At 42.7% G+C, this 18,441-nt stretch overlaps 1 protein-coding gene across 1 annotated transcript in view; it reads right to left on the reverse strand.

Annotated features, from left to right (window-relative positions):
• MACF1 (microtubule-actin crosslinking factor 1) overlaps nt 1-18,441 on the reverse strand; it is a 446,661-nt gene that overhangs the window by 275,365 nt on the left and 152,855 nt on the right. The window contains exon 2 of the mRNA XM_011955644.1: nt 7,125-7,186. Within this exon, the coding sequence (XP_011811034.1) occupies nt 7,125-7,186 (62 nt within the window). The remainder of the gene's footprint in view (nt 1-7,124; nt 7,187-18,441) is intronic.

Consider the following 18,441-nt stretch of genomic DNA (forward strand, 5'->3'; position numbering starts at 1 on the left):
TGCGCCTTTGCACGCCAGCATGGGCAAAGAGCAAAACTCCGTCTCAAAAAAATAAAATAAAATCCACAAAAGGTAGCTTTACTTTCATAGGCAGGCACTTAAGCATAGGGAATAGAAAATCCAGAGTAAAGCCCAAGTCCAAATGTAGGCCCAAATGCAGGCCTGACAAGCATTTAGAGTGAAATTAAGCCCTAAAAACATCAGGTCCAGGCAAAGACAGCCACAAACCCCTACCATATAGTCACACATAGGCAACAAAGGCAACACTCCTTTCCTTAGCATCTAACCAGCACTACACTTTGTCAGTTTCTTAAACTACACTGCCAGTCTCATTCTGGTATTTCCCACAGACATGAATAAGCAAAAAGGTATGAAGTTTCACCCAGTGATTAGGGAGTCAGTGAATTGACTCATGTGGCCAAAACAGAGGCTGTATAGGAAAGAATACCTGGAATCAGTGCTACCCTGTATTCAACTAGAGAGCCTCAAACAGAAATAAAGAAATTTTAAGTGGGCCAGGTGTGGTGGCTCACGCCTGTAATCCTTGCACTTGGGGAGGCCAAAGCAGGAAGATTCCTTGAGCACAGGAGTTTGAGACCAGCCTAGGAAACATAGGGAGACCTTGTCTCTTAAAACAGAAAGACAGAAAGAAAGACGGATGGACGGATGGATGGACAGATGGATGGAAGGAAGGAAGGAAGGAAGAAGGGAAGGAAGAAGGGAAGGGTTGTCAGCGTTACTAAAAATTTGAAAACGTTTGCTGGTATATATGGAAATTTTACCTAAAATTCCAGGAAAGCCAGGGGCTTCTAGATTGCATATACAAAAATGGAAAGAACTGCTCTATCTGCTAGATTAAATATTGGGCTTTTCCTTTGTAACTACTAACCCCTGAAGTCAACAGGAACTGACCAGAAAAAGCATTTTTCTCCCTCCTAAGGAGCTCATACATACTTTCATGTTCTCTTTAGGGGGATACACTTCATCAGCTACCAGCACCCAAAGATACAGCATAGATAATTTAAATAAGACCTCATTTAGAAACCTAGATTTCTCTTTTTGATGGCTCTGGTGTATAAGCAGAACTCTTATATACGTATGTTTACATTCTAAATTAGGTTGTTTATTTCAGATGCTTACATCTTTAACAAATCTCTTTTAAGATTGGATCAGAAGTGTTCGCAATAAGGAAGAATTAATTTGCTTATCCCAAAGTAAGCTGTTTCCCAAAAGGTTACCAGGGAATCCAAGAGATTTCAAGATCAACTAAATCTAGAAGTTGGGAGACCTGGTTTGTGGTTTTATTTATTTATTTATTTGAGACAGACTCTTGCTCTGTCACCCATGCTGGAGTGCAGTGGCACAATCTCAGCTCACTGTAACCTCCACCTCCCGGGTTCAATCGATTCTCCTGCCTCAGCCTCCCAAAATAGCTGGGATTACAGGCGCCAGCCACCACACGCAGCTAATTTTTGTATTTTTAGTAGAGATGGGGTTTCACCATGTTGGCCTGGCTGGTGTTGAACTCCTGACCTCAAGTGATCCACCCCCCCTCAGTCTCCCAGAGTGGTGGGATTACAGGCATGAACCACCATGCCAGGCCACCTGGTTGGTTTTGTCCTTATGTTGGTCTACCTGCCGAAGATGACATTAATCTGGGGTATACTTGGGGAGCAAAGCAACGGATGCTCGAGTTGCAAAAAACAAATCTCAATCCCTAATTTTCAGCCTAAAATTCAAATAATTCCAATTTAGAGCAATAACTCTAAATAGCAGTGAATCTCTCTCTGAAATATCCCAAGATAAGCAAATGTTGTTGAAACTGTAAGGCTGAGGGCCTGAGAAGAGATGAAAAATAGCCAAGGATTTAAGTAAAGCTTTGGCTGGCCTCCAATTTCTAACAATGCTATGATGTGTTCCTCTAGCTTCTCCCTCCCTGAGCCTCCTGTCATCACACAGCACTGAGGCAGAGGTCCAACAGGCGGCATCAGCTACAAACAGGCAGCAAGGAGCCAGAGCACTGGAATTCAACTACAAAGTTCAGGGGACAAGCTCAAGGCAGGATTGATTCAGTTCCTCCAACTGTTAGAGACAAGGTACGAAAGAATCAGCTGCAAGCATAGTTAGCAGAAAGAACAAGTAATTTTGATCAGAAGACTCATGTTTGACTGATCCTTAGCTCCATCCCTCACTAGCTGTATCATTTTGGCAAAGTCACTTCACTTCTCTAATTCTCATTTTTCCCTAGCTGTTAAAATTGAGAGGATAAAACACCTTTACTTACTTCCGGGTTATTATAAGGATTAAGACAGGTAAGAATGTGCTTCATAAGCTATAAACACTATTGAAATATTAGTTACTCAAGGTAACAAGTACTTATTGGATACTTCTCATGTGCTATGTGCAGCACTTAACAGAGAAAGTAGCATACTACAATCCCAGTCCTCAATAAGTACTGTAACAGAGAACACCAGTGGGTGAACACACAGGCATCTCTTCAAGGCAGTCTGATACAGAGATGGAGTTGCAATTGATTTAATCTGAGGAACAGAGGTCAGAATCTCAGGAAGGTGATACTGGAGCTGGGTCTAGAAGGTGAAGTGGGTGATGACCAGGCAGAGGAGGCTGGGACATGCATTCCAGGGAGAGAAATAAATAAGCAAGGAGGTGTGAAAGTACACAGTGTTTAGGGAGCAGTGAGTTGTCTCATGTGGCTACAGTGCAAGATACAAAAAACAGAGTGCTTAGAAATGAAGCTGGACAGGTGGGTTGGAAATGCTGCAAAGTGCTCTATGTCATGACAGAATTAGGTGACATCAAACTCTAGAGGCAACTAGTAGCCATAGAAGAAATTTACAAAAGGAAATCACGGTTGGACGCGGTGGTTCACGCCTGTAATCTCATGACTTTGGAAGGTTGAGGCAGGCAGATCACAAGGCCAGGAGAGCAGGCTGGCCAATACGGTGAAACCCTGTCTCTACTAAAAACACAAAAATTAGCCAGGTTTTGGTGACACACGCCTGTAGTTCCAGCTACTCGGGAGGCTGAGGCAGGAGAGTTGCTTGAACTCAGGAGGCGGAGGTTGCAGAGCTGAGATCGCGCCACTGCACTCTAGCCGGACGACAGAGCAAGACTCCATCTCAAAAAAAAAAAAAAAAGGAAATTATAATTTCTTTTTCTCCTTACTTCTCTCTCTTTCTTCTTTGTCCTAACACTATAAATAGTAAGACACAATATTTGCCCTCAAGTGATGATATAGCTGAAAGATACACCATGTATATAAACACTCTGGATGCTTTAACAAAAGCACATAAGGAGTACAGTCAGGGGCACAAAGAAAGGGTAGTCAGTTCCACATCAGAGAGTCAGGAAAATACTTATTGAAGAGGTGTTAAGTTGGTGTTATCCAGGCAGAACAAACTTGGGGAAGGTATTCCAAGCACAGGGAGTAGAATGAACAAAGATACAGAGTCATAAAATAGCATGGCACACAGTTCAGCAAGACCTCAAGGTATGAGGGAAACTTGGTGCTATGAGCCTGGAAAGGTAGGCAGCAACCAGAGCCAGTTCTGCATGGGTTAAGAGCAAGGTTTCTAGACTTTAGGTTGCCTGAATTTTAAAATTTCAGTTCTGCCTTTTTCTAGCAGCATGACCTTGAACTAATTACTTACCCTCTCTAAGTAATTTATAAAATGGGGATATTAACAGAACCCACAGCATAAGACCACTGAAGGATTAAATGAAATAATCCACGTAAAGGACTTAGTATAGGTCGGGCGCGGTGGCTCAAGCCTGTAATCCCAGCACTTTGGGAGGCCGAGACGGGCGGATCACGAGGTCAGGAGATCGAGACCATCCTGGCTAACACGGTGAAACCCCGTCTCTACTAAAAATACAAAAACTAGCTGGGCGAGGTGGCGGGCGCCTGTAGTCCCAGCTACTTGGGAGGCTGAGGCAGGAGAATGGCGTAAACCCGGAAGGCAGAGCTTGCAGTGAGCTGAGATCCGGCCACTGCACTCCAGTCCGGGCGACAGAGCGAGACTCCGCCTCAAAACAAAAAGGACTTAGTATATAGAATGTCCAATTTAGACTAGGCATGGTGGCTCATGACTGTAATTCAAAGACACTGGGAGGCCAAGGCAGGAGGATTGCTTGAGGTCACAAGTACAAGACAAGCCTGGGCAACATACCAAGACCCCATCTCTACAAACACACACACACAAATTAGCCAGGCACAGTGGCATGTGCCTATAAACCTAGCTATTTGGGAGGCTGTGGTGGGAGGATCACTTGAGCCCAGGAGTTGGAGGCTGTAGTGAGCTATGATTGTACCACTGCACTCTAGCCTGGCAACAGAGCAAACCCTGTCACACACAGACATAGAGAATATGTCTGATTTACAGGAAGTCTTCAGGATACTATTACTACTATTGTTATAATAGAAAACTTTATTAGGAAACTATTATAATGGTCAAGGCAACAGACACAGAGGCCCTGAACAAAAGCAGTGATATGGAGAAGAGAAGGCAGATGCATGCAATCTTTCTGAGCTGCAAGTGATTGACTGGACTTGGTAACAAGGGAGAGATTATGGGCAGTACTGAATCAAATAGGTTCCTAACTTGGACAACTAGCTACATGAGTGAAAATATTTAACAATTTAGGGTGTGTTCAATAAAAGCTATGGCTAGGTAACATACAGATGAACATGTAAAATATACCATGACACATGCCTTTGGTTCAGGCAAGAATCCAAGAAAAGGCTCTATCACTGCCTCCTTCTTCAGATTTTGTAGTGTGAAAATCATGCTCACCTGCAGTACCCATTAAACAAGTGGTCCTAAGAAGTCATGTTTGATTTATGTAACCACCTCCTTACCCACGGTTTACTGAACTATATAGATGGACAATTGGCCCATGGAGGAAAAAAAGACCTCAGCCCATCAGACTTTCTGTGTTTGTGCATTCAGAATCATGTGGCCTCAGGGGTTTACATCACTGTTTGAGGCACAGCCGCCATGACTCACTCATAGCAGTAAGAGAAAAGCAGAGAAATGAATATAGGGGGTACACAGAAGTCAAATGAAAGAACACAAGGCCCCATAAACAAGAAAGACCTGGGTTGGCCAGGCACGGTGGCTCACGCCTATGATCCCAGCACTTTGGGAGGCTGAGGTGGGCGGATCACCCGAGGTTGGGAGTTCGAGACCAGTCTGACCAACAAGGAGAAACCCCATCTCTACTAAAAATACAAAATTAGCCAGGCGTGGTGGCTCATGCCTGTAATCCCAGCTACTCAGGAGGCTGAGGCAGGAGAACTGCTTGAACCCGGGAGGCAGAGGTTGTGATGAGCCAAGATTGTGCCATTGCATTCTAGCCTGGGCAACAAGAGTGAAATGCCATCTCAAAAAACAAACAAACAAACATAAGAAAGACCTGGGCAGCACAGTGAGAACCCATCTCTACAAAAAATTTAAAAAATTAGCCAGGTGTGGTAGTGCATGCCTGTAGTTCCAGCTACTCAGGAGGATGAGGTGGGAGAATCACTCCAGCCCAGGAGGGCTACAGTGAGCTGTGATCTTGCCACTGTACTCCAGCCTGGGCAACAGGGTAAGACCCTGTCTCAAAAAAAAAAAGAGCGAGAGTAGTTTTCGGATAACTGTTTAGGTTTCATAAAACCCAGCTGCATCTAGACACCAGATTCTGTGAGATCATCCCATATCCATTTCTACTTGTGTTTCTTTGCATCCCATGCAACAAAACAATCCCAGTGGCTACAATGGATGAGACTGCCCAAAAAGAATACAGAGACAAAACCAAAAAATGGCCAAGGTTAGGATCCTGGGGAACACCAACATGGAAGAGTCAGACAGAGGAAGAAAAGTCAATGAAACAGGTAGAAAAAAAGGCATTCGTAGAGGCAAGAGGTAATTCAGGAAAAAGCAATGTTCTAGAAGTCAATATAAGAGAGGGTTTTAAGGAGTAGACAACAGTATCAAATGCTACAGAGAAATCAAATAAGAGGAAGAAAAAACTAGGCTACTGGATAGGGCAATTAAGGGATCACTGGTGACCTTTCCCAGAGAAGCACTAATTATAATTATAATTCAAAAGCTTACGTTTTCAGATTCTAACTGCCACAGTAGTCATACTGTTTTATCTTTAGGTGAGTCTTAACATGCCTCTGTTTTGGTTTCTCTTCTATTTAAAATAATAATAATATATTATTATGATATTTATTTATATATCTAATATATAATAATAATTATTATTATCTTTAGGTGAGTCTTAACATGCCTCTGTTTTGGTTTCTCCTCTATTTAAAATAATAATAATAATAATGATAATAATAATCTTCACCCAGCCCTAACCATTCTAGAAATATTCTGTATTTTAGACTATCTGGTGGTAAAATTCATGTAAAAATTCCTCAAGTTAAACATTTAAGCTTCATGCACTTTAAGAGAAAGAGACAAAATCCCCCTCTATCATCCTTCCATAGTATTCAGATTAACAAATAAAAATACACTGGGTGAAGTGGCTCACGCCTGTAATCCTAACACTTTAGAAGGCCAAGGTAGGAGGAGCACTTTAGCCCAGGAGTTTGATACCAGACTGGGCAACATAGTGAGACCCTGTCTCTATTTAAAAAATAAATTAATAAATGAAAAAAAAAAAAGAAACAGGCTTATAAAGTAATGTATAAAGCTAGGAGTAAACTGTTATTTGAATTTTTTAAATCATCCCATGGTATCCTCAACCTCTGCCTCCTGATGTAACGGTAGGTAATACTGTCTTCACCAAGAAGCAGTTTAATACAAGTTTCCATGCTATTATGACTATGTTAGTTTTCAAAAAGCTGGGCATGGTGGCTCATGCCTGTAATCCCAGAACTTTGGAGGCTGAGACAGTAGGATTGCTTGAGCCCAGGAGTTTGAGAACAGCCTGAGCAACATGGCAAGACCCCTTCTCTATTAAAAAAGGAAAGAGAAAAGAAAAGTCACGTGTATCTTCATAGATTCGAGCACACAGCAAGCAATCTAAACCATCTGAAAGATGGAATGACAGATCCAGATGAGAGCAGTGAGAGGTGCTGGGGCAGCATATATATGAAGGGGTCCTACCTTCATTAAGTGCTTGTTGACCCACTTGGTGAACGTTTTCTTCTGAACCCGGTCCCGTTCATCTGTAAAGAAAACACAGAGAAGGTACTGGCTTAGTGCTACCCAGGTAACAGGTTCCCACACTGCAGCCATGCCCACTCCTATGTTTCTCTAGAACAACTTACCCACATAACTGTGGGACAGTGACTTCTTCTTAGGAAGGTTTGGCCTAGCTGAACTTCCTCTTTGGTCCTGATCACGTTGTCACTTTACAAATTAGACAGAATCATCATGTGCCTCAAAAATCATACCATGGCAAAGTCTCCTTGGCATGATAATTTGAGCAGAGCAGGGGGCAGGGTGATTCCCCACTTCTCTCACAACAAGCTTCAAAAAGCCAAAGCCATGATACCACCAACAGATGGGTGGCCTTGACATTTGGGACACACATATTGCAGCGGTTAAATTTCACTCTTCATGTGCTGATCCGCCTGAGTAAAGCGCAACTCCCTCCCTCTCCTACCCCAGTAATTTCTTCATTCCAATTTCTTTACCAGCCATTATCAAAACACTCAAACTCTCAAAGCTGCCCAGTTTACCCCCACTGAACATCTCTTCCCTCTCTCCCTTCTCCTGTCATAGCAGCAAACAGAGAGTTTCTTTCTCCATTTTTTTTTTTACCTCTTTAACAGAAATATGACTATCAATGCTTGACAATCAGTGCTCCACAGAGACCTTATCCTGTAAAGGACTTACTTTCTCCAACTCTTGCCAATTCCCCAGAGCCATTTCTAGACCACTGAGCCATCAGTCCTGGTCCTTTTCTATTTTTGAAAGCCCACACCATCCCCTATAACATCTTGTTCAAATTATCCTCACTGTCATGGACCATGCCCCACAGCCTATCCCCTTCCACATGGCAAATCCACCTTAGCCTTCCCTGATGACTTGGTTCATTTATCATCTCTACATATACGTGAAGATACATGTGACAATGCATCTGTGCCTACTTGGCTCCACGGGCACTCATCTCCAATTCATGTCCAGCCACCACACTGCCACATTTTGGGCCTTATTCCTTCCCCAAACGTACCTATTTAGCACTTACCATTATCAGTCTCTCATACCCTCTCCTAATCATTCTAAATCTTCAATCACTCCATTCTTATTTTACCCTATTCATTAAGGACATCTACAGCCGGGCATGGTGGTTCACGCCTTGTAATCCCAGCAGTTTGGGAGGCTGAGGCCAGTGGATCACTTGAGCTCAGGAGTTGGAGACCAGCCTGGCCAACATGGCAAAACCCTACCTCTGCTAAAAATACAAAAATTGGTCAGCTGGTGGTGTGCACTCGTAGTCCCAGCTACTCATGAGGCTGAGGTGGGAGGATGGGAGGATCGCTCAAACCTGGGAGGCGGAGGTTGCAGTGAGCTGTGATCACACCACTGCACTCCAGCCTGGGTGACAGAGTAAGACACAGTCTCATAAAAAGAAAAAGAACATCTAAGATAATCCCAGTCCATGCTAGACAACATGGTTATGCAATTCAAAGCTTCCCTCACTAATACCCTAGGGACTCTCCCTGCCTAACCACCTACTACTACATTCACCATGACAATCTGCAAACCTAAATTACCACCATTGCCCGCTGCTTGACTCTTCCATATCTTTTCCAAGACAGAGAACACTTCAGAAGAAAGTTGCAGAGGTATATAAATCTGGTTCACTAGTAATTCATACAAGCTTCAGCCAGGTTCTCGCTCCCCAATGCCCAGCTATTTTCTTCTTATTGATCCCCTAGGAAAAGCCAACATACTGCCATTCCAAACAATGTCAATGCTTGTTCCACATCCCAGGTAAATATATTTATCTACTTATTTTTCCTGAGTTTACAGCCATTCAACAAGCACTTCTTATCTTGGTCTCTGTTTTTATCTTCACATCCTTATTTTCAGCCTTGAATCCTTTCTTGCTTTGCAAGGAACAATTTTCTTCCTACTATGAACTACAGCACTAAGGAATGGACCTTAGAAATTATATAGTCTAATTCTTTGCTGACACACAAATCCCTTTGACAATAAAGAATCATAAGTTCACACTGAAAGGTCTCTACAACTCTCCCATAAATCTACAATATTCGTGATGTTTACAATTTAGGATAACAGAGAATTCACTAATAGAGGAAGAAAGACAACGTACCAATGTAATAATTCTATAAAATGTCATAATCTGCTTTCCTTATGACTTCTGCCTATTGACTCTCATTTGGGACTGTTAGATGTATTATTATTAGGCCAGGTGCAGTGGCTCATGCCTGTAATCCCAGCACTTTGGGAGGCTGAGGCGGGCAGATCACCTGAGGTTGGTAGTTTAAGACCAGCCTGACCAACATAGTGAAACCCCGTCTCTACTAAAACTACAAAATTAGCCGGGCAAGGTGGCGCATGCCTGTAATCCCAGCTACTCGGGAGGCTGAGGCAGGAGAACAGCTTGAACCCGGGAGGCGGAGGTTGCAGTGAGCTGAGATCGTGCCATTGCACTCCAGCTTGGCAACAGGGCGAGACTCCACCTCAAAAAAAACAAAAAAGTATTATTATTAGACTTAAAAGTTTAATCCATCTTTCAACTGATGGAGTCTTGAAAGTATTTGAAGCCAAGATTCTTATTAGATTTGACCACTGTCATTCCAACATACTTTGATCTTTTTAGATGCCGATTTAGTTATCCAACATCATCATCCTTTCCAAGCCTGGGTCATCTGCAGACTGAATCAGAATCAGCTTCCAACTATAGTCTCATCAAAATCACTGACACTTTGCTCATACTACTTATTTTCCCTTCATGGCAGGCTACTTCTCTTCATCTCTCCAAATGGTATTTATTCTTTAAAATCCACCTCGTTCATTCACTCATGTATTCTTTATTTGTTTTTGAGACAGAGTTTTGCTCTTGTCGCCCAAGCTGGAATGCAATGGTACAATCTGGGCTCAGTGCAACTCTGTCTCCTGGGTTTCAGCGATTCTCCTGCCTCAGCCTCCAGAGTAGCTGGGATTACAGGTGCCCACCAACACATCAAGCTAATTTTTGTATTTTTAGTAGAGACGGGGTTTCACCATATGGGTCAGGCTGGTCTCCAACTCCTGACCTCAGGTGATCCACCCACGTTGACCTCCCAAAATGATGGGATTACAGGCACCTGGCCTCATTTATTCTTTAAATAAGAGAAATAACTTCAAAGCAGTTTGACAAGTGCTATAACAGGTAAGCACAGAGTGCTCATGAACATAAGAGGTTAATCATACCTTGGTAGGGACAGGAAATATGGGGGACTTAATGAAGTTTCCAAGAGGAGTGACTCTATCTAACCTTAAAAGAGGAGTATAAACCAGAAAGAGAAGGGAAGGAACAAAGTTGCTACATAAAGTTATAGCTAATGCAAATTCATGGAGACAAGAAAAAGCTTATGTTCAAAGAACTGCACAGAATTAGGAATAGTTGAAAGACAACTAGGTAGTGGCAAGATAGAATGGTATGAGCAAAATCATGACCTTTCATGACAAGTTTAAGGAACCCGAATTGTATCCTATAGGTAAGAGGAAGCACTGAAAGATTTTGAATTGGAGAATGACATGCTCAGATTTGTGTTTAAGAAAAATTCTGGCTGCCTTTTCTGACAACTCCAGTTCTCAACAGTCTCTGTGTCCTCCAAATATCTATGTTACTTACTGGGCTGATCACTCAATCAGCACTTAAATAATTATATAGTGTTCTGAACTTTTAATATGCTTATTCTTACATTACCAGTGAGATCATTAATTCCTCGAAGAGACCATAATTTACATTTTTGTATTTCCCACAACTTGCAACACCTAAAGCTCTACATAGTAAGACCTCAAACATAAAACCACCAGAGAGTGTTCTTAATTGGCCAAGTATGATTAGAAGACTGGCTATAGAAACACATAAAATGAAATCAGAACTGAGTTACCTACAAGAATCCAGTTCAATATATAAAAACCTCAAAACCCTGCCAGGCAAGCTGGCTTATGCCTGTAATCCTAGCACTTTGGGAGGCCGAGGCAGAAGGGTCACTTGAGCCTGGGAGTTTGAGGTTGCAGCAAGCTATGATTGTGCCACTGCACTCCAGATGGGACAACAGACTGAGACTCTCTCTGAAAAAACAAAAACACAACATGCCAGTAAGTATCACTTGTGTGCTGATATAAGAAGGCATGGTGGAAAAATTAGAGCTAACTAAAGTTGTGTACATTACATTTTCACATGATATCAGGCCCACCGTGCTTCACTATATTAATTACCTTCATAGCCAAAAACAGTCTGATTCTAATTTTAAAAATTCTCATTCTGATGACAGAAGTGTTCTTTCCTTTTATAATTTCTTTTTTTATAAAAGCTATGTATGTTTGCTGTAATAGGTCAAACAACATACAGATGAAAAAGGAAAAAACTGCCAGGCACGGTGGCTGGTGCCTGTAATCCCAGTACTTTGGGAGGCCGAGGTGGGTGGATCACGAGGTCAGGAGATCGAGACCATCCTGGCTAACACGATGAAACACTTTGGGAGGCCGAGGTGGGTGGATCACGAGGTCAGGAGATCGAGACCATCCTGGCTAACACGGTGAAACTCCGTCTCTACCAAAAATACAAAAAAAATAGCCGGGCATTGTGGCGTGTGCCTATAGTTCCAGCTGCTGGGGAGGCTGAAGCAGGAGAATGGCGTGAACTCGGGAGGCGGAGCTTGCAGTGAGCCGAGATCGCACCACTGTACTACAGCCTGGGTGACAGAGCAAGACTCGGTCTCAAAAAAAAAAAAACAAAGAGAAAAGAAAAAGGAAAAAATTAACAGATTTTCTTTTAAACTAGTAAGTACTTTAAAGGAGGTGGAATTCTTCTGGTTTCTTTTTAGTACATTGCCTCATTTCGTTTAGACCTGAACATGTGAGTAGCATGATTCTTTTTAACTTTACTATCCATAGGCCGGGCACGGTGGCTCACACCTGTAATCCCAGCACTTTGGGAGGCCAAGGCAGGTGGATCATGAGGTCAGGCGTTCGAGATTAGCCTGGCCAACATAGTAAAACCCTGTTTCTACTAAGAATACAAAAATTAGCTGGGTGTGGTGGCCTGTAGTCCCAGCTACTCGGCCTGAGTAGCTGAGGCTGAGGCAGGAGAATTGCTTCAACCTGGGAGGCGGAGGTTGCAGTGAGCCAAGATCACGCCACTGCATTCCAGTTTGGACAACAATGCAAGACTCCATCTCAAAAAAAAAAAAAAATTACTATCCACAAATTATTCTGTTAATCTAGCAAGCCCTTCCATAATGGTAATGTACTAAGGAAACCTGATGGTCTCATACCAATCATGCTTCCAAAAGCTAAAAAGCTGACTTTCAGCTCTGGAGAAAGACATTTAAGTACTTATTGTGAATATAATCATTAAAGGCAACATGATTACAAGCCCTTCCCAAGACTAGCTAGCCTGCTTAGAGCTGAGCCATAAGCTCCTCAGAAAAGGGTTTTATAGAATTCCTTTGCCCCTAAGAGCTGGAAGATCATTTTTTAAGATCCTATGTTGGTATGCCCATCAATTACATGAAAGTTCATTCCTGGTTTAAACTTCAGGATCAAAGAATATTACAGTGCCTAGAGTTTAATATCTTAATCTTCAGCAAGGAAATCCAAGAAGCAACCTTAAGAATTACGCTGACCTTCAGAATAATAGCTCAGACTCTCAAACTATTTAGTAAGTTTTAGATTGGCTCCTAACACATAAATCCCTAGTTTAACTCCAGGCCTAGCAAAGATCTTTCTGCCTAACATTGCAGGTTAGGCAGAAAGGTAAAACTGAGGTAAAAGTCTCAGAAAGTACCCTTATGTGAGAGGAAAAGTGGCAAAGAAAAGGAAATATTCATTTTAATGTTCTTTATAATCTCAGCCCCACCAAAGGCTATAAACAAAGAAGCGAGAGCCCATGGCCCACTACCAGCATCTCTACAGAAGTGGAGAACCCAACTGCCCACCTAATTTTCAGATTTAACACTTTAAACCTTATTAATTACTTAGAGGTTACTGAATTAGAAGGCTTAAATTAGAAAAATTTGCTATTTGTTGTTGTTTTGAGACAGGGTCTTATTCTGTTTCCTAGGCTGGAATGCAGTGGCATGATCATAGTTCACCACAACCTCGAACTCCCAGGCTCAAGCGATCCTCCTGCTTCAGCCTCCCAGGTATCTAGGACTGTAGGTGCACGCCATCATGTCTGGCTAATTTTTAAATTTTTTGTAGAGACAGGGTGTCAGTATGTTGTCCAGGCTAATCTCAAACTCCTGGCCTCATGCGATCCTCCCGCCTCAGCCTCCTAAAGTGCTGGGATTACAGACATGAGCCACTGTACCCAGTCTAATTAGAAGGATTTAATATTTGTTTCCAACTTTATTGATCTTCATCAACAAAGGTCTTTGAGCATCGTGCTACCAATATCTACCCTAATTTTATTTCAGTTCATTGCCAGAGTTGTCCTTTTTCAGAACCTAAGTCAGTCCTTCTACCTAAAACCATCGCTCCTCTTCTCCATGGGAACCTTAATCCAACAATACTCCCTAGTCTGTGTATCTTCAACTGCTCTCTCTCTCCTGGTTCTCTCCTGTTGGCTTCTGAACAAGTATGATGACAACGCTCAGACTCCACTTCCCCACCTCCTATTTATTCCATGTGACCTGGATTCCAGCCCCACACATTCACTGAAACTGCTCTCCCCATAGTCACCTAATTGCCAACCCAATGGATAGTTTTGAGTTCTATCTCACTTAAACTCTCTGTAGCAGAAGACACTGCTGATCATTCCTTCACCTTTTAAATCGATTCTCTCTCTTGAATCTGAGACTCCATTCTACCCTAGTTTTCCTCCTCCTTCTTTGGTTGTTTCTTCTCTTCTGTTCATCCCTTAAATGTTACTCATCCTTAGCCCTCTTTTCTTTTCATTCTGTATTACAGCTTCTTCAGATGTCCAAGGACCCAAGAGTCCACTAACAGGTTTTGGAGAAGGAGTGTTCAGGAACCACCTAAAATTACACGCAAAATGTTTTGTGTCGTGTGTGTGTGTGTGTGTGTTGGGCAGTGGGGGTGGGGGGGATCCATAGCTTTTCAACAAAAATTAAAAATAGCTGTTCTCTACATTCTCCCTTAATGATTTAATGAACATCCATAGTTTCATCTGTGACCTATACAATGATAATTTCCAAATCTGTATGTTTAGGCGAGGCCTTTACCACTCTCATATATTCAATGGCCTCCTAAAACTTTCATGCTCATCTCAAACTCAACTTGTCTAAAACTGAAGTCTTCTTTTCTCTTTGCTTCCAACAGATATCCTTGCTGTAATCCACCCTTCTCAGTGGTGTCAGCAACCTTTCTGGCAAGGTTGATCTTGCAACTGTCCACCTTAAAATCTTTCAGTGAGCCCTTATTTGCCCAATATTATTAACAGTTGACATTTAGGCTGGGTGCGGTGGCTCCCACCTGTAATCCCAGCACTTTGGGAGGCGGAAGCAGGTGGATCACTTGAGGTCAAGAGTTCAAAACCAGCCTCGTCTACTTGGTGAAACCCTGTCTCTACTACAAATACAAAAATTAGCCAGGGGTGGTGGCAGGCACCTGTAAAATCCCAGCTACTTGGGCAGCCGAGGCATGAGGATCACTTGAACCCAGGAGGCAGAGGTCACAGTGAGCCAAGAAAGTACCACTGAACTCCTTCAGCCTAGGTGACAGAGCAAGATTCTCTCTCAAAAAAAAAAAAAAAAAAAAAATTTAATAGCATTTATTGAGCACCAACTTATGTGCTAAGCACCTTATATCTATTCTTTCTAATGCTCAACAACTCTGTAAGTTAGGTATTATTTTACTGGAAAAATAAAGTCCAGACAGATGAAGCAGCGTGCCCAAGATCACAAGGTAAGTCATGAAGTCAAACTTGAACCCAGCTCTACTCAATTCCAAAGCTTGATGCCTCCATTCAGGATAACATTCAAACTTTTTAGCTTGGGAGCTAAGATCCATTATGATGGAATGCCTACCTACCACTCATCCCTCTACCTTTCCATAAAAACTTCCAGCCTTGTTTAAAAAAATTCCTGCAAATGGGGCAAGTTTTCTCTCAGTTCCATGCCTTTGCACATACACTGTGAATATAGCTCTCTCCTTCTCTGACTACTCATTCTTCAGCATTTAACTCAACTATCCCCTCCTCCAGGAGCTTTTCCCATCTCTTACACACACTAGTTTGTGTGCTTATTGCAGGGTATCACTGTTTATTTGTTTATCTGTCCTACTCAGAGCAATTTGAGAGTAGGCCTGACGTCAAATGAAAGCCTGCATTTGAGGTGCAAAGTTCTACATTCTGATCCAACATAGCCTATCCATGTAGTCCCAGTACATTATGAATCATTCAAAAAACAAGTGAAAGAAGAGCCTCTGCTGTTTCCAAAGGCCACAGAAAAATGACAAGAGCTTCAAGAAGCCCAGAAACACCAACCACCTGGAAATCTAAAAACGATATACCACAGCTGACACAGAAGGGAAGTAAAGTTGGAATAGGTCTGTTTTGTGACCTCATAAAGTTTACAATCTAGTGATGGAGAACAACATGTAAACAATTAACAGTAACACCAAGTAAATAACACACCAGATACAAGCTGCACAAAATGACACTATAGCACAAGCATAGAGTTGATTAATCCTCACAGAGAGGGAGGAGGTGTTCATGGAAGGCGTGGTAGAACTACACCTGATCTTAGACAAAAGGCTATGGAGTGAACGGTGTCTGAACTAAACCTTGGATAACGAGTAGAATTCTGGCAGCCCAAAAAGGGGTCAAAGGATTCCAAACTAAAGAAAGCACAAGTAGGCTGGGCATGGTGGTTCATGCCTATAATCCCTGTACTTTCGGAGATCGAGGTGTGTGGATCACTTGAGTTCAGGAGTTCAAGACCACCCTGGGCAACATGACAAAACTGCCTCCACAAAAAATACAAAAATAAGCCAGGCATGGTGGCTTGAGCCTGTGGTCCCAGCTACTTGGGTGGCTGAGGTGGGAGGGTCGCATGAGCCCTGGAGGCAGAGGTTGCAGTGAGCCAAGATTGTGTCATGGCCCTCCAGCCTGGGTGACAACAAGACACTGTCTCAAAAAAAAAAAAAATTTTTTTTTAAATTTACAAAGCACAAGTAGTGATTTGGAGACATGTAAGTATACAGGGTATGTTTTAGGGAACGTATGGCTATTGCATGCATCACATGCAGTTAGCAGTGAGATGAGCAACCAGGCTAACAGAACAGCTAGCTGATATCACAAAGGACCCAGAAAGCTAGAGTAAGGAGTAGGTACTTAATTAAGTAGACAAAGCAGAACCACTAAAATTTTCTGACCTAGAGTATGTTTTGGGAAGACTAATCTGGCTTTGCACTGAAGGCCACATTGTACCAGAAAGACATTAAGAGGCAGAAGAACCAGTTAGAAGGCTCCAATGACAGACCAGGAGAAACATCTTGAAATAGCATGAATTAGGGCAGAGGCAGCAGGAAAGTAAAGAAGAGGGCAGGTGTATTGTCATGCAATATGGAGGTAGAAACAATAGCCTTTCTACCTCTACAAAGGTCAAGTAATTTTAAATAACCTTTAGATGGTGGTAGGTAAAGAATGGCAGAGTTTGGGCGGGCGCGGTGGCTCAAGCCTGTAATCCCAGCACTTTGGGAGGCCGAGACGGGCAGATCACGAGGTCAGGAGATCAAGACCATCCTGGCTAACATGGTGCAACCCCGTCTCTACTAAAAAAATACAAAAAACTAGCTGGGCGAGGTGGCGGGCGCCTGTAGTCCCAGCTACTCAAGAGGCTGAGGCAGGAGAATGGCGTGAACCCGGGAGGCGGAGCTTGCAGTGAGCTGAGATCCGGCCACTGCACTCCAGCCTGGGAGACAGAGCGAGACTCCATCTCAAAAAAAAAAAAAGAATGGCAGAGTTCAAGACAATTCTCATGCTTCCGGCCAGAGCAACTGGGAGAAGAGTAGAACTTCAAGATAATGAAAACAGAAAGAGGTTAACAATTTGGTGAGGGTACCCTGGGTAAAGCAGAAGACAAAGAGTGAGGTGTTAGGAGGATCTTCTCACGGACAGCTGGAATCTTTGGTCTACAGTTCAGAAGAGCAGTCAGAACTGAAGATACGGAATTGGAGTTAACAACTGATAGCTGTGGCAAATAGAGAGCAGATAGCTTATTCGGACAAATCTTCCTAATCACAACTTAGCCCACATCACCTCTCTCTCTATTCAAAATACTTTATAGATTTGATCCCTTTCGTTTTAGAATTCAAAGCCCTCTACAACCCTATAAAATTCAATTGCAGTTTTTATTCACTATGTTTTAGGTGGTTAGAGGAGATAAAGACCTGGTCTCTGACCTGAAGAAATTTACAATCTATCTACTCTTTCACTCTCCCCTGTATGACTCAACTGCAACCATTCCGATCTTACTGTTTCCAAACGTATCTTTCACATCTGTCCTACTCTACTAGGAGCAACCTTTCCCCCAACTGGAATATCTACCCTCTTCTCTTGGGGCTTATCTAATTTAGAGCCTCCTTTCAAAGTCCAGCCGAAGTCTTGCTTCTGTTAACACCTTTCTGGACATGTCAGCCACCTTTGGATACCTATGGCACTTAAAAGTTTCTTCAATTTACTTAGCACTAAGCACATAAAACCTATCATTAGAGAGCTCTGTATCTAAGTCCATTTCTGTATCTGAATTGAGCTCTTTCAAGTCAAGATCCATGCTTTAAACTTCATTAAAGGCCAGCCAGGGGCAGTTGCTCACACCTGTAATCCCAGAACTTTGGGAGGCCGAGGTAGGTGAATCACTTGAGGTCAGGAGTTCAAGACCAGCCTGACCAATATGGGGAACCTCGACTCTACCCCAAAAAAAGATAAAAATTAGCCAGGTGTGGTGGTGCACACATGTAATCCCAGCTACTCGGGAGGCTGACGCAGGAGAGTAGCTTGAACTCGGGAGGCAGAGGCTGCCATAAGCTGAGACTGTGCCACTGCACTCTGGGTGGCAAAGTGAGACTCTGACTTTAAAAAAAAAAAAAATTCATTAAAGGCCAGACACAGTGGCTCACACCTGTAATCCCGTCATTTTGGGAGGCTGAGGCTGGCAGATCACTTGAGGTCAGGAGTTCAAGACCAGCTTGGCCAATATGGTGAAATCCCATCTCTACTAAAAATACAAAAATTAGCTGGGCATGGTGGTACACTCCTGTAATCCCAGCT

The sequence above is a fragment of the Colobus angolensis genome, unplaced genomic scaffold (genome assembly GCF_000951035.1).
Source record: "Colobus angolensis palliatus isolate OR3802 unplaced genomic scaffold, Cang.pa_1.0 Scaffold4, whole genome shotgun sequence".
In the NCBI taxonomy this organism is placed as follows: Eukaryota; Metazoa; Chordata; class Mammalia; order Primates; family Cercopithecidae; genus Colobus; species Colobus angolensis.